The sequence below is a fragment of the Platichthys flesus genome, chromosome 6 (assembly GCF_949316205.1).
Source record: "Platichthys flesus chromosome 6, fPlaFle2.1, whole genome shotgun sequence".
NCBI classification, from domain to species: Eukaryota; Metazoa; Chordata; class Actinopteri; order Pleuronectiformes; family Pleuronectidae; genus Platichthys; species Platichthys flesus.
In genome coordinates, this window is record NC_084950.1 from 2191818 (window position 1) to 2211956 (window position 20139).

General features: G+C 46.0%; 1 protein-coding gene across 8 annotated transcripts in view; it reads left to right on the forward strand.

The window, feature by feature from the left end:
* ppfibp2b (PPFIA binding protein 2b) overlaps positions 1-20139 on the forward strand; it is a 56664-nt gene that overhangs the window by 11939 nt on the left and 24586 nt on the right. For 5 of the 8 annotated variants that reach the window (XM_062390596.1, XM_062390598.1, XM_062390600.1 and 2 more), the window contains exons 2-6: positions 1311-1417; positions 3501-3709; positions 13028-13114; positions 15784-15897; positions 19636-19785. In XM_062390596.1, coding sequence (XP_062246580.1) covers positions 1336-1417; positions 3501-3709; positions 13028-13114; positions 15784-15897; positions 19636-19785 — 642 coding nt within the window. In that variant the 5' untranslated portion in view covers positions 1311-1335. Of the gene's footprint in view, positions 1-1310; positions 1418-3500; positions 3710-9054; positions 9739-13027; positions 13115-14653; positions 14671-15783; positions 15898-18720; positions 19538-19635; positions 19786-20139 lie in introns of those variants that run through there. The other 3 variants (XM_062390602.1, XM_062390603.1, XM_062390604.1) reach the window with 3 other exon arrangements.

The following is a 20139-nucleotide window of genomic DNA, read 5'->3' on the forward strand; positions in this document are numbered from 1 at the left end:
AATATCAAACACACACACACACACACACACACACACACACACACACACACACACTCACACACAGATGCATCTTGTGGGACTGACACACACGTTGTAAAGTGGGAGAATCATGTTGTAACACCAGCATGTTACTGTAATTATCCTGACTGTGTGTTGCGCAGATTGTCGGTGTCGGTGTCGTCATGGCTGTGGAAGTTGTTTTTAATGTAGATGAGCATTAGGCTGCTCTGAGGGGGGGTCATGTGTGTGTCTGTGTGTGTGTGTGGGAGGGGGGGGGGGTTCTTCTCTCGAGGCGTCAGGCGATGACATTCCCTTCGTTGCGATTTCCGCTCGTTGACGTCCATCTGTGTGTAAGTCGGCGTGGCAGCCTGACACAGGCATGAGGGCCTTGAAGGAGGGATGACAGAGGAAGGGATGAGGGCCTTGAAGGAGGGATGACAGAGGAAGGGATGAGGGCCGGGCAGAGAGGGGAGGACAGCAGGGAGGTCGGGGCAGGAAGGGAGGGTGGCAGCAGACAGAGGGGCAGCCAGAGGCGGACATGATGGATGGAGAGTCAGGCCTGTTTGGAGGAAATACACAAAGTGTGTGGGAGTTTTCCTGAAGTCATTATGTGAATGTGTAACTGCCCCGAGGCTGCGTGCTCACTTCATGCTTTGTTTGCGGCGGGGGTGCTTGTACGTGTTACATCCATGTGTTGGAAAAACACTGTGGAATAAAGTGTCGGTGAGAAAATCCTCAAAACTCTGCAGAAAAACATCTGTAGAACTCACTTTACTCACTGCACACTTTTAAATAATCAACAATCACTCTTCACTTTTGAATCCCACTGCTTCCACGGGAAAAGATCTAGGTGAGCATCTCCTGAGATGAGCTCTGACAGAGGTTTAAAAACTTCCATCTTTCAATCTACCAGCGACATGAACAAGTCGTGTCTTTGTTCTCGAGCTTTATTTGTTCGTTTGGATCTTTTTTTTTTTTTTATGAGTATTAGATTTTCAAAGCCCAAAGGAAGTTACCAAGCAAATGAGAAACATTATCCTCATTTGATTAGAGTTCGAACATCCGCCACCGCCGTGCAGGGGCGGAGCGGGCAAAGTGGGCACAGCAAGTTTAGTCCCCGGGGGAAAACTTGTTTGAAACACGAGCCAATCACATGCAGATGTTTGTATCATGTTTGTATTGTTTTCAAACTAGATACAGAATAGACTGTAAATAAAGATACGTCTCTACTTCCTCCCGATCAGGAAATCAAACTATAAATGACACGAATGCTGCCGTCTTCATATTTCATATTTTTTCACTTTGTGCAGGACGACACAACGAACTCCAGATCGGATGCTTCCCGCCATGACCATGGAAACCGAGGCCAGTCACATGCTGGAGGCGGCGCTGGAGCAGATGGATGACATCATCGCAGGTAACCGCGGCCGTAGATTCTATCAGAGACGAAACACCCATAGGATCCTGAGTCTGTTTGTCACATGCCCCGCCCCAACCCCCCAATAAGCCAATCTTCTGTGGAGCCTGGCTAGCGTTAGCTCGCTGCTGCTAGCCGTCAGACATTTAAGTGGCCGCATAAACAAGGGACCCCTGGGACACTTCTAAACGTTGACTCAACAGTGTGGAAGGATGCTGCTGCTTCCAGCTCAAGCTCCCACTGCTCCCATTGCTCCCACTGCAGGGCTGCGCTGGGGAGCTGGGACTCTCACAGCCAGGCTCACCGGGGGTGAGGGGGGCGGGGCCCTCAAAACAGGTCAATCTGAGGAGGGCTGTTTCAGACAGGTTAAAAAGGTGCTGCTTTAAATGATCCTTGTGGTATTTCGACCAAAATATGTTACAGACATTTCATTAAGACCCCAAGGAACCATATCAACTGTGGTTAAATGGGCCTAATATGTCCCCTTTAAGAACTGTATTACATTATTATTTTAACGTTGTCACATCACGTCCTAGAGGAGAGAACATCGCTGGGTTCCCAGGTTCCAGTGTTTAGTCGCTGCTGTTGGACTGAACCCCCCCGACCTCCTCAGCAGCTCGTCACCGGGCTGTTCCGGCTCTCAGCCACCACAAATAGAAAGTGCATTAGAAATCCCATTTGCGATGGCATCAGCCAATCGCTAACAAGCTAATTAGAGCCACTTATCGACAGAGTTCGGCTACGTCGGTCACGTCGGGCTCCGTGATCAAGGATCTGGTTATGTTGTGGGAACAGTGGGAGCACTCCACTGGTTAATGACTGCTGTGGATGTAGCTGCAGCCGGAGCAGTGACTCTGCTCCTCTTCCTCGGTCCCACCATGTGTGAGATGAAGAGATAAGAAGTGTCCTCCGCTGGCAGTGTCCACTTCACCCAGAGCCACAGGAGACAGGGCAACGTTATTACAGTGAGAAACATTATGAACTAACGTTTTATATTGTCCACCAACATTATGATAGAGACACACGGGACAGCTGCAGGACAGACGGGACGTGAACTAGTGATCAACACACAGTCAGTCAGCGCCCCGGCACCTTGTGGCACCGCATCAAAACCTGATGCTTTAATTTTAAATAAACACGATGGATGAGGATTTAAAGAAACTAAACTTAATCATTTCTTTGTTTAATGAAAGAGTCTCAAGAATTTCAGCTTGTAAGTCTGAGTGGAATGTCCGTGATGAGCCGGTCCACGGTCCAACTCACCTGAAGCCTTCTCCTGGTTTCTCGTTGACCTCTGCGACCTCACACGTCGTCTGTGTCACATGGTCCATGTGGCCGCCGCCATCATTGTTGAGCCACCAGCTCATTGATTCCAGGAAACGTGACACTCTGTTCCTCATGTGTGGGTACCAGCTTCCATTAGGAGCAGACACTCTGCTCACTGCAGCAGGAGTCGTGCGTGGCTTCATCCCAGTGGTGACGTGCACGAAGGCGTCATCAGCAGTTTCCAAGCTTCCTAGCGAACATTCATCATTTCCATCTTCTTGCTTGGCCTTGGTCCGAAGTTGAGATTCCACACACGCCATCAGTGATCAGATCTGGACTTTTGTTTCCTGCTGGAATCTCTTCCTGACTTGAGTCCTCTATCTAGAGCAGTGACGCTGTGGAGAAGGACTTTACAGAAAGTTCCTTGACGCTCTTCTTCTTCATGCAGATGTTGTCTCCTGCACGCTCTCCTCTGAACTGATGGAATGATCGATTCCATCTGAAGCATCTCCAAACAAATCTCTGAGCGCAGCAGGCTGCAGTCACAGACTCCTCAGTGGTGGTGCTCACCTCCTTGCTAATGATTCCACAGCCTGACTTCTCTCACTGGCAGTGCTGCCCCCTGCTGATTCCTCCGAGGAACTGAGCAATGACATGTCAGCTTCTGAAGGCGATCTGAACCAGTTGGGAACCAGTTGGGTTCAGTCGCGTGACACAGTGACGGCTCCAAGAAGCTCAAACTGCTGGAGTTGATCTCCAGTCTACACACACACACATATATATATATATAATCTTTGTCCTCTCGTCTCCTCTCCAGGTTCCAAAGCAGCAGCCGTGGACTTTTCTCACAACATGTATGACCTGGGTTCTCCCCTGAGCGCCGGCCCGCTGCAGGTGGTCCAGCTGGCAGAGGACCTGAAACTCGCCCTGGACCTCCAGCCCAGCCAGGAGGAGAGAGAGAGTGTGAGAGGACAGATACACACAGAGACGGCGCAGGCTCTGATCCACTGGCTGCAGAGCGGAGCAGTGAGTAGGACCTGAACCACTTTGTTCCATCACCTGATCTGTTGGTTCTGGTTTCACATTGTTATTTTGTCTGACATACGTCCTGTCACCTGCGTGGGCGGAGTCTCCCTACACTTGACTCTGATTGGTTTGTAGACGGGGAAGGGTCTGATGTGGGCGTGTTCTTACACCTGCTGCATCTGCAGCATCAAGATGACGCTTTATCATCATAACAATTACACTCATAATAACTTTTTCAATACAAGTAAACAGAGTGCTTGACAACAAATAATATAGAACTCAGAATCAGAATAGAAATAATAGTAATAGAGAGATTGCAGATAATAGCAATGGACATAATTTATGAAAAGCTTCTTTATAAAGAAGTGTCTAAGAAGTGAAATAAAGTAGGGACTGATTCTGCTCTTCGTATCGCTCCTGTTAATACGAAATCTAAATAAACAAGTGTCCTCAGATAAATTACAGCCGGTGGTTAATAACATGAGGTCCGGACTTCCTCCAGAGTTCACGTCTGAAAACAGATCAGGAAACATCGCCAGGTTTTTTAGATGTGCAGAGAAAAACAGCTTTAACGTTGTTAATGAGATTAAATATGTAAAATGTAAAGCTCGACAGCTCAGCTCTGAACCTCACTGACCTCAGACGTTACACAGCCGGGTTAGAAACGACCCGGAGGCCTCTCAGCAGGTCGGTGTGAGTTTCTCTCAGAACAGAACAGACCTGCTGATGCACACGTTTGATAAATATATTCACTGTGATGCTGTGTGAGTTGATGACCTCTGAGAGAAGGAGTCAGATCAAACAAAGCAGCTGTTTAATGTTCAAGGGGAAGACGAGGGAGGTCACCTCTTCCTCTTTGACCTTGTATCTGCAGGTCACTGCTGCAGATGGTATTTCTTTAAGGGAACTTGTTGTTTTCTTAGGCCTGGTGCTCACATGAGGTTTTTCAACTCTGAACTGTTTGTAAAAACATATATTTTTTATATTATAATCGTCAGAAACACACAAGCTGGACGATTTGGCCCCCAACATAAGACCTAATCTCTAGGTGTGAATTTGACGGGTTGACTCACTGGCTCTCGTATGTTCTGCTGGGGCCGGTCCTCACAGGACAGGGACAGTTACAGTTGAGGTCAGACGAGGTCGACTCTGAGGGAGAGGAGAGGAATTCCTCAAGTCTCTGTGAGAATGAACTCATCCGTCCATTGTCCATTTTTCTTTCTTTCTGTCTCTTTCTTGCTTTGTTGGGTTCCCTTGGACTCACAGATAAACTGATTACAATGTGGTGCTCAAAGATTACAAGTCAAGGTCATGACCTCAGAGAACCTTTGTGCCTTGTGAACGTGTTATAAAGATAGAAAGGTTGGTCATTTGTTTCTGAAACACTTTTTGTTTGGTTGCATGTTGTGTATCCTGCTCACACTTCTCCAGGATCAACAACCCTGACTTTAACACACCTCAGGAGAATCAAATGTTCACTTATACTCACAGATTCATTGATAAGAATTTAACAAAACAACTTGACAGGTGCCGTTATACCAAGATCCATATAAATCCCTTCACCTGTGCTTTTATTCTTGTGACTAATCAGTTTACATCCGTCTGACCTCAGGCTTCCTCTGGGAATCGAACCCTGGTTGATTGTCTCTGGCTTTAATGATCCACACCCTGATGGAGGCCGCGTGGGCCCTCACAGCCTCACCACCATCATGGTGTTTGTGGGTAAACCTGCAGTGTTATCACAGCGACAGAGGGAAGGAGGAGAAACCAGTGGAGAGAGGGTTTGGACTGGTTCCATGAACTCGTCCCCGGGGGAAGCTGTTACAACTCGAGTGTTATCAACTTCCTGCTCTGAGCTCCCTCCCTCACACCCGCTGTCTCTCAGCAGCCGCTCCAACCGCTTTACTACGTCTCCTTCTCTACTCTTCCTTCACTCTCTCTCTTCCTGCTGCCTTCCCCTCTCAGTCGTTCCTCCACATGTTGGGAAACTCCCCTTCTCTCTGACCTGGATATTAGTTTCTCATAGTTGTAGAGAGACTCTTAGGAAAGAGGATTTGTGAGGTAAGGTTAAACTGCTCCTTCTGGGTTGTCGAGCTCTGGATTGAATGCGTTATTTCTTCCTGTGTGTTGTATGTGAAGTGTGTGTCTGCTGATGCACTCAGTCACATGTCAGCTGCAGCAGTTGCATGAGCCGGTTTGCTGCTGCTGCTGAGTTGCGTCCTGCAGAGGCTGCTGCTGGTTCCTGCTCAGACTGAATCTGTGAGAGGCTGTGAAGGGAAAGAGGCTGGATCCAGTTCAGCTGCTTCTCAGCTCCGGCTTTCAGATGGCTCACAGGTTTCACTGGAGCAAACTCCCTCTCTCCCTCTCTCAGTCTCTCCCTCCTTCTCTCCTTCCCTTACTCTCCCTCTCTCAGTCCCCCTCCCTCCCTCCTTTTCTCCCTCCTTCTATCCCTTCCTCTCTCCCTCTTTCAGTCTCTCTCCCTCTCTCCTTCTCTCCCTCCTTCTCTCCTTACCTCTCTCCCGCCCTCTCTCTCTCCCTCTCTCCTTCCCTCTCTCCCTCCCTCTCTCACTTCCCCTCCTTCCCTCACTCTCCCTCCATCACCCTCTCTCACTCTCTCAGTCTCTCTCCCTCCCTCACTTACTTTCCCTCCTTCCCTCACTCTCCCTCCCTCACCCTCCCGAGCCCTCTCCCCCCCATCTCTGCCTCCCTCAGTCTCTCTCCCTCCCTCCTTCTCTCCCTCTCTCCCTCTCTCCCTCTCCCTGCCTCCCTCCCTCTCTCTCTCCCTCCCTCATTCTCCCTCCCTCCCTCTCCCTCTCTTCCTCTCCTTCTCTCCTTCCCTCTCTCCCTCCCTCTCTCTCTCCCTTCCTCATTCCCTCTCCCCCTCTCTCCCTCCCTCACTCCCTCTCCCCCTCCCTCCCTCCCTCGCTCCCTCCCTTCTCTGTGTCTAGCGTTGGATCAAATAGCTGGAGAACTTTTCATGTTTTGAATCAGGTGTAAACCTGTTTTGAATTGTTATGTATGTTTTTCCCTCTGAGACATATTTGTACTTGTGCCTCTTTGATTCCATCAGCAGAAGATCCCTGTTACCACCGGCAGTGACTTACTGTATCATTAAGGCTCATTTTATTTCACCTCCCATTGATGCTCCAGATGTTCTTAAAGGAGCAGTTGTGTTTATGAAGAATATTCATGTTGATTTATGTCCCCGAGCAACTGTTTTTGTTTCCTGCTGTTCACTTGTTGACACATGTTCACCAGAGTTTACAGTAAATAAGGTAACGTGAGTACACCTCAAAAATACTTCTTCTAAAGTACACAAGGATATTTGCTGCTGGTTTTTACTCAACCTTCTTTAGTTTTTACTCTCAAAGAAGGTTGAAGTATTTTAAATAGGTGAAAGTAAAAGTTCTGCAAAGTTAAAAAGCACTTTTGCAGTATTGTTCCCTAGAATCCATGAATCCACTGCGATTAGACTTTTACATCTGTTACTGCGTTGGAGTCCCTTCTTAAAGCCTTGTTGTAAAAAAAACATTTATCTCCATGTGGATTTAGATTTACTTTTCGTTTTTATGATGATTTTTTACTTTATTGTGAAATAACTTTGTAACTTTCTTGAGAAAAGTACTTTACAAATGTAACTCATTGTCATTAAGATCAAAATAGTGACATTGACCCCAGAGTTTCTCTAGTGGCGACTTGGCCTTGGCAGAGTTAATGTTTGGCAAAGATCCTCGATCTCCTAATTCCAGAGAACTCAGCATGTGGCTCGAATATCTCGAGAAACTTTACTCTTCTCAGCCTCACAGTTGTCACATGTGTTGTTAACAGACAACCACCGCTCTGTAGCCGCAGTGCTATGATACCGACAATGACTGATTCTGTACTTCAGTTGAGTGGAGCTTCACTGAGCTTTGATAAACAGGTGAGCAGCTCTTTGTGCAGCAGCAGCTCTTTATTTGCTGCGTCTCGATTACTGCAGGTCACGTTTTCAGTTTCAGGAAGAAAAGCTGCAACCAGCATCACCACAGGCCAAGAAAACAGTCCATTCCTAACAGGCAGGTTTATAATGGACTCTGGATTAATGGTCACAAATCAAGTGCCCAAACTTCCAGTGAAACCGTTGTGCGGCCTGTTAATAAACAAGAGGTTGACAGATTATCAGGGCTGCTCCCTCTCGTCCTGCTCCTCCCTGCTGACCCACAGGAACTGGATTAAAGACACTTGTGCTCTGCAATTAGATAATCCTGCACACACACATACACACACACACACACACACACACAGTCTCAGGATGCACACATGTAAACACAGGAAGCATCATGAGTGCAGTATTTTTACTGCCGCTGACCCAGACACAGTTTCCAGCGTGTCTTCAGATGATCTCGTGTTTCTGACTCAGCTGAAGATTTTAGGATTAGTGAGTTTTTTTCCTCAAAAATCTTGAAGAAGGATTTTTCAGCTCTGAAGCTGCTACTTGGTCTGAGTGTCATCACACTGAGGCTTTAATCTAATGGTGAACTTTTTATATCTCACGATGCGCTACTCATTTCATTTTCAGGTCAAATGTTAATTGGAATAACAGTTTGAAACCTATATGCTAGTTTAACCATTTAGATGTGTTTTGAGCCGAAATGTTAAACAGCAGCACAAAGTTTTGTGTCGCCTCTAGGGGGCAGCGCAACCAGCTGTCAACACAACATGGAAACATTTTCGTCCCGATAAGTTGACATGCACCAGTAACATCATCCACTTCCTCCCATTGTACAAAAGTGAAGCTGAAATATCCCCGATATGGGCGCTGCCATCTTTAGCTGGTGTGGAGGTCCCACCAGTCACGAGTCAGTCTCAGCTGTCAATCAAGACGTTTCACCGAACTTCATCAGGAACATGAAAAATTTAACAGACATCAGAGAACTGTGTGTTGACCACATGCTAATTAAATTATACAAGGTGATATACGCTAGTTAAACCATCCTGTCTTTTCTCATAGTCGTTAAGGCAGCATTTTTTTCCTGTGCCACTAGGTGGCAGCGCAACAATCATTCACATATGTATTGTGTAAATGTGTGTGTATGTGTGTGTGTGCGTGAAACCATTCAGACAAAAAACACATGGACAATGGAAACCTGATCGCTCATGGGTTCAAACAAAAATATAATCAGACACACACACACACCAACACCAAACAGAGGGAGAGAAGGAGAGAGTGGGGGGGGGGGGGTGAAGGGAGGTAGAGAAAGTCTGTCCCTCCTGCAGACAGTGTTTTGAAGACTCCAGGCACTTTGACTGTAACTTCATTAAAACGCAGCACGAGTGAGGGGGAGAGGATCACAGCCTGTTGCTGCTGCACTGTTTGTGTGTCTGACATCAGATGCTGCTGATTCAGTGTGTGTGTGTGTCTGTGTGTGTCTGTGTGTGTGTGTGAGTGTGAGGGAGAGAACATGGTCTAAGGCTGAGACACAAACAGAAGACACCACCCCCTTCCTCTCTGGGCTCGGCCATTTGGCCGTCAGACCGTCCTCAGAGGGGGAGAGAGAGGAAAAGAAGAGGGGAAGTAGAGAGAGAGAGAGAGACGTGAGTAGAAGAAGAGAGGAGCAGCCAGAGAGACGGGTGAGGAGGGGGAGCAGGAGGAATGAGTGTGTGATGAAAAGAAAGATAAGTGGCAAAGTGAGGGAACATAAATAAGAGAGAGAGGGACTAAGGGAGAGAGGAGAGAGGGAGAGAGAGAGAGGGGGAGAGAGACAGAGAGAGAGAGAGAGATAGAAGAAGTGGCAGCAAAGAAGGGAAAGAGAGAAGTAGAAAACAGGGGGGAGTTGTCAGAGATCGTAAAACTCCACAGCTGTGAACACTGCAGTCACACACACACACACACACTCTCCTGACACACATGCTGCACACTCAAGAATCCACACACACAGACACACACATTGTGAGAGACTGGGACAAAAAGCTGAACGTCAGGGTAGCGATGGGCTGGGAGCATGGAGACTCCCATTGACTTCTACAGACACTTCTCCTGGCTCAAAAAGGTGAGTGTCGACTTCTTCTTCTTCTTCTTCTTCTTCTTCTTCTTCTTCTTCTTCTTCTTCTTCTTCTTCTTCTTCACACGGAGTGAGTTTTTCTTTAGAATGGTCAGAAGACTGAAAACTGGTCCAGTTCTAACCGTCCGACCTCCCAGTCTGACCTCCCAGTCCGACCTCCCAGTCTGATGTCATTTGACTTCAACTCAAGAGTTGAGCTGCATCTCAACTTGTACTTGTGTGTGTGTTTGGTCCAGGTATTACTCGTGTTGTGGGGACATTAATCTGTTCACACAATCACATTACGGGGACTTGTCCTCCTTATGGGGACAGAAAGCAAGTCCCCTTAAAGGAAATCATTGGATTTGAAGGTGGAGACATTCAGGTTCAGGTTAAGATTAGGATTAACCAAGTAGCTACCATGGTTAAGGTTAGTGTAAATCTCCTGGAAATCAATGTAAGTGAGCGTGATGTCCTCTGAAGTCATGGAGACACAACTCTGTGTGTGTGTTTGTTTATGTGTGTGTGTGTGTGTGTGTCACAAGAACTGTGTTATCAGATTAAAAGCATTAGCCCTCAGCTGATTGCTGTTGACAAAGCAGTGTGTGATAACGCAGGATTGAATCAGTGTGGATCATGAAATCTGGGCTGTTGTCCTGTTTGTGTGTGGGTGTGTGTGTGTGTTTTGTGTTGCGATGTCTCGGAATTCAAAGCAGATTATTGTCGATATACATCAGTGTCGTGACAAGTCTGGAATGATTAGGTTTAACGTCCTCGGAAGGAATGTTGATTCCTGTTGTATCCAAAGATCTGACAGTGACCTTTAAACTGACCTCAGATCCTTTAATTGGATGCTTATAAGAGATGTTTGTGCTTTAAACAACTCTGAAACAGAGCATTGTGGGTAATAATATATATAATATCTTTTAGATGCACACATTTCTCGCTATAAGTCCTTACAAGTATAGATGTGTCTTGTGAGAGGGGGAGGAGTTACAGTGGATACACATATGCTTCATATATACAGAGCCGTGGCTGTAATACAAAGCTCTTCTTCTGTGAATCATTAAAAGTAGGTGTTGTCCTGCAAGTTGTCATGCATTCTTCACCACTGGGATAACACTGGACACAGTTCTGGATGTAATTGGTTCCACTGGCTCCACTGGCCAAAGCGTTTGTTGTATGAAAGCTGCACAGGCGGCAGGAGCAGTTCAAATATTCAAAGAATTCACTCAGAATTGAGTCGTAGTTTATCTCCAGCAGCTGTCAGCTCTTCGCCATGTGTGTGTAATTTAATTTAGAACATTGGAAATGATTCAGAAAGTCACATGAAGACATATTGTTTATGTTGATGTTTAAAAAACGTGTGTTTTTGTATCTAGAAACTCACCAGATTTGTTCTGGTGAGTCCAACTTCAAATACCAGACACAGGGGGGAGGAGCCACAGCAAACACTGTACATGTTATTTATATTAGGAGTTAAATAAAGACTTTTTAACTCATTCCATACGGCTGCTTCTGACACTTTATCCAAATATGGTGTCAGCGAAGGTATATGTTTACTCTCTCTTCCCCTCACGCCTCCCTCCCTCCCTCCCTCCCTCTGTTTCCCTTTCTGTCGGTTCCGTTTACACTGAGTTAAAAGGTTTAACGTGTCCATGTGGTCAGGGTCAGATCCCCTGAACCCGCTGACCCCGGCCGCAGACGCATCGTCACGGATTACCTGAAGATCTCAGGGTCTCGTGTCTGAGTGGTTCAGACGGTCGGAGATCAACGCTCCACGGCTGATTCTCAGTGTTAAGATGCAGGTTTTAAAAAAACAAAAGAATGAGCTGAAAGACAATAAACCTGCAGAGGAGGGTGACGACTGTGAGGGAGACAGTTTGTTGATGGATCTGTTGTTAAAGCTGGAGAGAAGCTCAGAGTCCAAGATCTGTTCCAACATTTTAATGGGTTCTTCCTTGTTTCAAGTTCCATTCTTCCTCAAAATTTCATGGAGAAAGATGCAGTAGTTTTTGTGTAATCCGGCTATCTAACAATCAAACAAACAAACACTAGTTTCAGAGGTAACTAGAGAAACTCAGTAGAGTGCAAACAATCATACAATGTCTGAATGATCTCTAGTAAGAATACAGCAGGAGATTTTCCCTGTGAGCAAACACTCGACAGGATATTTAGACTTTTTCTAAATGGAAACCCCCTCTGACGACACCATCCAAACCAGTTCTGCTTCCTGAGTGGTGGAGGACTCATAACTTTAATGGCTTTGGACTCTGAAACTGGTAAAAGACTTTCTGACCAAAAGGGAAAAAGCTCTTTCACACAGTCGGCAGAAACAAAACAGATTTATATTTCTGGACAGAAGGGAATGCAGCTTTTCCTCCTGTTCTACGGCTCTTATAGATAAATATAAGATATATAACACATGAGTTGTCTGAGATGAGACTATGGATTGGAAACCAGAACACAAGCCACTGGAGCGTGATGATAACTCACTGCCAGCGCCGGGTTATTTCTGGATAAATGGGAGTCAGATGAGTCAGAAGGTCTTTAATAATGTGCATCTGCATCATGTGCTCGTGAGAAATCTGAATGTGAACAGCAGCCGCTCTGTGAGCCGCCGCTGCAGGACTCAGCTCCGACCCGTCCACGGAACAAGATGAGAGTATAGATGAAGACGCTGCTTCGATAGTTCATCACTCTCGTGCTGCTTCACTTCATCGTCCGAACTGCTTTTGATTCATCACCCGAAAAAAACCTGTCTCTAACTTTTGGGGAGAATCTGCGACGACACAATATTCCTCCATCAGATTAAAAGTCCTGTTTTCACTCAGGCTGGGATCAATATGTGATTTTTAAGAGTTAATGTGATTTATTCTGGATTTGTCTGCTGACTAAATCTTAAATACAGTGAAAGAAACAGAATATTTGTTTAAATATCTGTAATAAACAATGTAAAATAAGGAATTTCATGTTGCAAACATAATATGATGAAACTTAATCACTGCTGGTACAGTTACATCATTATTTAAATGAGTTTCTGTCGCCCCAGGGTTTCAATTCTTCACAGTAATGATACGTGATGAAATGACCACAAATGACGTGTTCCTCAAACACAGCTCCATTAATCCAGGTCATTATTATGCAGCTGGAGCATAGTTGAGTTATGAATTCAGAATGAGTTTTACTGATACTTCAGAAATCAGATCCTCAACAGGTGAATCGGATCCAGTCGACTCTGCAGGAAGAGGAAGGATCAGGAGGAAACTGACGTTCTGTGCTTTGTTTCTGTTTCCAGGTGAACTTGTGTTCTCCAGTCAGCAATGAAACCTACCAGGACCGACTGCTCCGCCTAGAGGGGGACAAGGAGTCTCTGGTGCTGCAGGTAACAGAGTGTGTGTGTGTGTGTGTGTGTTTGACCTGTTTACACCTGAGTGACACTAAGATGGACAAACACACTGAGCCCTTTTTAGAAATGTTGTTGTTAGATTCCACCTCCAGCGCCATCTCGGTTTTTTGAAACCAGAAGTAACCATATTTGGAGGAGCAGGGGGTGGAGCCTGACTTAGCGCTAAAGGTCGCTGCACGCCCACCTACACGGTGTCCACGCCCCAAAGCCTTATGGTCTGTTTGGGTCTAAATGGATCATAATATACAAAAATGTAAATGATGTGTTGAGTAAGACTTGAAACTAGAGATTGACGCCTCGTTTTCACACAGTTTTACTTTGTGTCCCTAATTCAGTTTCCTATATAGACTCCTCCCTCTCATGTTCAATGCATGAAGTGTGTCTCGGTAAGGACGGACAGAGACGCCACAGGAGAGACACTCGTTCTGACGCCTTTTACACTAGATCTGCAGATGTCCTGTGTTTGTTCTGGGACTGTTCGGGCTCAGTTCATAGTTAATACGAAAAAGTTCCACTAATCAATTGCCTGAAATTCTTAAGATAAAATTGTGTTTGTCTGTCACACGTCATGTTGGTCTCTGACGTCATCTGTCAGCAGAAAATACAAGAAAATACCCAAATCATAATTCCCCTGCCTCTGCATGAGTTTCAGTGGATTTTCCTCCTTCTCCTCACACACAAAGAGAAACCAGTAGTGCTGCTGGTTTGTTTTATTTTGGACGTGGGGATCCGACTCCCTGCTGTGAGTCAATGAGCCTCGGATTTGCCGCACTGGAAAAACAGCTCAGCTTCTCATCTCTAATCACAGGACGTTTCTGTTACTTCATAGCAGAACAAGCCCGGGCACCTTCCCAGCACGTGAGCCAGTGTTCCCAGTATCTCTCAGCGTCAGTGCTGATGAAGCAGGTCGAGCTCCACTCGCTGTCGACAGGCTCAGCTCTGCCCCTACATCACTTTAATAACTGCTTCACGGCGTCTGTACATTCCTCCGACTTAAATCATCGATGTGCAACTCCTCCTTGTGTTTATGTGTGTGTGTGTGTGTCTGTGTGTGTCTGTGTGTGTTTGTTTTATGCTCTGCCCCGTGTGAGTGGATCTGTTAATGTTGAGTTAAAGTGCACCGCCCCCCGGAGGACTATGTGGTGCACATAGGTGTCGTAAAGTCCATTTCTCACACACACACACACACGCACACAATCACACACCTACTAGTTACACAGTCTTCCTCAGACGTCAGCTTTGATTGGTCCATATCCGGGGTCGACCGGGACTTATTGTTCCTGGCAGGAGATCTAATTGGCCGTGGATGATTCCCCGCCCCCCCCCCCCCCCCCCCCCCCCCCCTTCATGGTTCTTTTTCTCTTCACCTGCTTCTTATTTATGGGAGGTGTTGTCTTGCCTCAGTGTGTGTGTGTGTGTCTGTGTGTGTGTATAAACTCTCTTAATGTTTAGTAACTCACTTCCTGTGGCCTCGTGCAGAACTTACACCTCCATCTTTTATTTGTGTGGCTCAGCAGCGGAGTGCACAGAAGGTAAGGGAGTGTTTCTACTCACGTTCAGCTTGAGGACTTTATACTTTATTATCTTTTAAGTAGTTTTGTGCTGCTATAGCCTTAAATAAGTTAATAAACCATCAGATAAGAATCATAAATCCTTAATTTGTCCAACTTTCTTCCACTTCTCTGTCTCTGTCTGATAAGATTCACCCCGAAAACTTCAAGTCCACGTCAATAACCTTATTAAATCTTGAATAAATCTAGACACAATCAGTAATTATATTCACGTTGTCTTCTCACGTCTCGACTACTGCACTGCAATATTCACATGAACCGGTCAACCACTCTCGATATTGATTTTAAGATTCTTTTAATAACTTAAAAAATAAAAATCTCTGCTCGGTCGGGTCCTCAGTTTGATGACAGAACCTCGAACCTCGTTTAGATGAGAATTAGAAATCATGTTTTCTTATTATTTGTCATTATGATCTTTAGAGGGGCTGGTTCCTCTGCGTCTTCACTCTGTCCCCTTGTTCTCTTGATTTAGATTTTAAGATCACGTTGAGTCTGAAGCGTTCCAGGAGATTTCTTTGCTTTTCATTATTGCCACAGAGCTGTGCTGTGAGACAGGACCTGGCTGCAGGGGCACGATTCATTCTAAAGCTGAAGTGACGGACGATCCGAGGCCGTCAGAGAGATTTGGCATAGTTGAGGAGAATGGGAGAGTTATAGTGTGTGTGTATGTGTGTGTGTGTGTGTGTATGTGTGTGTGTGTGTGTGTGTAGCAGGGGGTGGATGTGTTGTCAGGGAGATTATAGTAAATGTGTTGGCACATTCTTGAGTGGCAGACTGCTGAGTAAATGTGTGTTGTCCTGGAGTTGAGGTATGTCAGGATGTGTGTGTGTGTGTGCGTGTACGTGTGTGTAGTTGTATGTGTACTTGTGTGTATGTGTGTGTGTGTACTTGTGTGTACATGCATAATATTGGTGCAGATCTGGATCAGAGGACACAGGATTGTTAATTTGCCGCACCCCCCTGCTGAGTGTTTATACTGTATTTCTCATAATTTGTGTGTTTCCTGCTTGAGGTGTAATCTGTCTCCTCGTGTGAGTCGATGTCCTAACGGAGCAGGACTGTGCCCCCCCTCAGGTGAGCGTCCTGACCGACCAGGTGGAGGCGCAAGGAGAGAAAATCCGAGACTTAGAAACTTCTCTGGAGGAACACCGGCAGAAACTGGCCTCCACTGAGGAGATGCTGCAACAGGTAACACACACAGACACACACAAACAGACACACACACATGTATAAACTGTTGCAGTAGCTGTGGAGCAGCGGTTGATCGTTAGCTGTGAATGAATAAATAAAGGAGCGGCTCAGTATTCCATGCAGAACATTTCATCTTGACTTTAATGTGACTCACTGGTTTCGGAGGGTTCAACAAACAGGAGCTCGACGCTATCGCCTGTTTCTCCTCGTGTTGAGAGATAAGAAGAAGAGAAGGTGACCTCTGCAGATAGAGAACAGTCTGTTGGTTCATTCTTTAAAACCTGTTCTCAGATCAAGATCCTTTTTGGATAATGGGGGGGGGATTCACAGTTTGTGGCCCCCTGCTCTTCTGCCTGCCAGCCAGCGTGAAACAGACCAAACGCGTTCAGGTCGCTCCAGTTGTTTGTCTTGACGTCAGTGGGGGGGGGGAAGACAAACCCAGGAGCTCTGGCAGGCTGCGCACAACAACAACACAACTGTGTGTGTGTCAGAGAATCCGCCTCCTGTTCGGACGCCTCAACAGCGTCTTTGTCCTCCTCGCTGTCAACAACCCGGAGGAACAGGCCACAGCCTCAAAGTGAATTCCTCCTTTTTATCCAGTGGTTTTTGTAATTGACTAATTTACTCAGACATGAAAACTGCAGAAATAGAAGCAAAAAGACTTGTTTACAGGAAGAGACCTCTTCTGTCCTCTGTCGGTTGTAATTGAAAAACGTCATTCGGCAATGAGGTCTTTTGCTTCAAAGACACAAAAGCACAATTGTATCTGAGCCACAGTTGTGTTGAACATTTGAAACTGTGAGTTAATCTCCACCTGCTGCTTCCCCTGATCTTTACGACGCTTCACGACCAGCGACTGCAAGTGAGGAGCTTTTATTGGGTTTAACTTCACTGATCTGCAGCTGTCGTCACTGCTGAGTGTGTGTGTGTGTGTGTGTGTGTTTGTGTGTCCTGAGATAATTCCATTCTTCCACTTTCACGTTAGAAACCTCATCAACTCGCTCGTTGTGAATTTTCTGCACATTTTCTGTTTCTTCAGTTTTCTCACGTTGACGCTGATATTTTTATCTCGGGAGTTAGAGGGGAAGGTTCCAGAGAAGGTTCTGGAGACTTCAGTGCAGGTCTGCATGAAATCACTTCTGGTTTTTGGGAGTCAGTTGTTCTCTCAAATCTTTTGTGAATCTATCGTGAGTTTTACAAAGCTGAAGATTTCCTCCTGCTGCAGGAAACCCTCTTTTTGTGTCACTGTCTTTTGTGTGTGTTTGCGTGTGTGTGTGTGTGTGTGTGTGTGTGTGTGTATGTGTTTGTGTTGGTGTGTGGGTGTGTGTGTGTGTGTGTGGTTGTGATGAAGACACACAGAGAGTCCATCCAGCCATGTAACATTATGTGTCAGTGCTTCAGGGCTGCTGCTGCTGCTACTTGCTGTGGGAACCACAACTAATCTAATAAGAAATAGTCCTGAGTCAGCGTGCACACACACAACACACGCACACGCACACACACACACACACACACACATACACACACACACTCACACACACAAACACACATGCACAGATGCACACACTATGTCATCATGCTAAAGGGAATCCACCCACACATGCAGTCATACAGTGACTAGATGTGCTGCTGTGCCTTAATATCCTTACACACACACACACACACACACACACACACACACACACACACACACACACACACACACAGATGCTGTCACTATTTCCTAACACGTTCCTGAGAGAAATGTTTTGTTAGCAGCTCAGAGGTGAAAATCGAACACTGCTGTAATTTGATGAGTCGGACTTCACAGTGAAATCATTGGAACCCAGAGACAGATTGAAAGGAGCAAACATTTTGTTCCTAAATAAAAGGAAGTTTGTGTTGTTTGTAATTATTTGTATAAGTCACTTTGTCTTTGAAATTCAGAACTTTTTGAAAATAACTACAAGGACAATGTGGATCTTTGTGTCAGGGTTTAATACATTTATGGAAATCAGATTTTCTTTTGTGTCGATCATTTATTCATTAATTTAATTTTGAAATCACGTTCTCTGGATGCTGACGTCCAGATCTGAGCATTCCCATTTAACTCCGTCCAGCTCTGGAGACGAGTGTAATCTCTTCACGGAAATCTGTAAGTGCTGCCGAGCAGATCATCTGTCACGTGCTGCTCCTCTAATCACAGCAAAGCAAATGTCAGACAGCTGAGCGGCGGGACGCGACCACACCATCCTGATGAATTACCTCTGAAGACCGCGGCTTAGCTGCAAGTGACACTGGCTGCTCCGGACTGACACTCAGCTGCTGTGTGTGTGTGTGTGTGTCTGTGTGTGTGTGTGTGTCCTGAGCTGCAGTTATTACTGAGTTATATCTGTCTGTCTGTGGCGGTGGTGTTGACACTGCGTTGATCATATGATCTGTCCATTAGGTGGCTGTGATGGTTCCTCTGGGGTTGGACCCTGGTAAATGGTCTGTTTAGAACTTATCTGTTCCATAGGACTCGTTAGTGCACACGCAGCTAACCCCCCCCCCCCCCCCCCCCTCCAACGCATCTCTGATTGGATCTCGATCGCTTTCACACCGCAGACTTCCTCCTGAGAAATGAAGCTAAGATATCCTGGAGAAGGAGCTTAGACGTTCTGCAGCAGAGTCCGTGTAGTCGTGATCGTGAAGTGGAGCTGTGGTATCGAGTCGGTCTCAGCTGTCAATCATGACGTTTGGCCCTTTGTTTATCATCCAGCCATTAAAATAAAATGTTCCTCTGTCGTCAACCATGAACTGTAAATAAAGATGGACGACGTGTCTCCACTTCCTCCAACTGTGTCAAAATGAAGCCAACATGTCTCTGGGACGGGCGCAGCCATCTTATGTTGGTGATTGAGTGGATCCACAATATCACACACGCCCCTGACCAATCACGAGTCAGTCTCAGCTGTCAATCATGACGTCGCAGCTTGATTTAACATCATCAAATAAAAAATAATTAAAACCAAATCAGAAACTATCTTTGAGAATAATTTAACTTAACGTGACTTTTTAGTTTGGTCCATGTCCCAACACAGAGGAGTCAGGCTTACTGCAGCCAGCCACCAGGGGGCGATCAAGATGTTTTGGCCTTTTGAACCTGACTCGTCCTTGAACACTTTCACTAACATTTTCTTCAGCATCGTCATTTGCTTCAGTGAAAACTGAAAAAAGTTCTCTGTGTGTAAGTCTTTCCCTCTTTTCCACCTGAAACCTTTGATCTCACAAAGGACGACTGGGTTCAAGGCCTGAACAACAATTCAGCTTTAAGTTTGACGTTCAGTAAAGAAGAAGAAGAAGAAGAAGAAGAAGAAGAAGAAGAAGAAGAAGAAGAAGAAGAAGAAGAAGAAGAAGAAGAAGAAGAAGAAGTGGCCTTAGACTTAATTTAAATGAGGAAACGAAAGCAACAGTCAAACTGGGAGTTGGCGAATTGAAATGTTGCGTTGACTTTTCGATGCACTTTTCTTTTTCTCCGTCCCATTCCAAAGAGATATATTAATAGAGTGGTAGTGTGTGAGTGTGTGGGGGGGTATATTTAGCTCTGTGGGGTCTGGGCCCCCGGCCGGTCGGCTCGCTCAGTGTGGGAACAACGCTGTACCGAGCTGATCTCTGTGTACGTATCTGTGTGTGTAGACACTGTGCAACTCTGGTTTTCCATGACTCTAACTGTGTGTGTCTATCTGTGTGTGTGTCTTTGTGTGCGTTCTCCAGGAGCTGATCTGCAGGACGGGTCTGGAGACTCAGAAGCTGGATCTGATGGACGAGGTGTCCTGCCTCAAGCTGAAGCTGGTCGGCATGGACGAGACGCACACAGACACACAACCACAAGATGCCGTGGACACGAAGCAGAACAAAGCCGAGGTATGGGATGTGTGTGGGATGTGTGTCTGTGTGTGTGTGTGTGTAATGCTGCTACACGCTTAGCGGCTGCTTCTTCTCTCCTCTAGGGATTACTCCATGTTAGCAGACGGGACATGGGTCAATGTCTTTTTAGTCAGGTCTTATCACACTGATGTTTATTCAAGTGTTTCTGATAAGTTTGGTTTTAATTTAGTTATTTGATGCTTTAACATCACGATTGACAGCTGAGGCTGATCCCCCATTGGTCGAGGGGGCGTGGGGGCGGGACCTCGTCACCATGATCACTGCTGCTCACACTCTGGCTCCGGATGACGTTAGACTTTCAGGATGGAAGCGTTTGTATCCACGATGTCT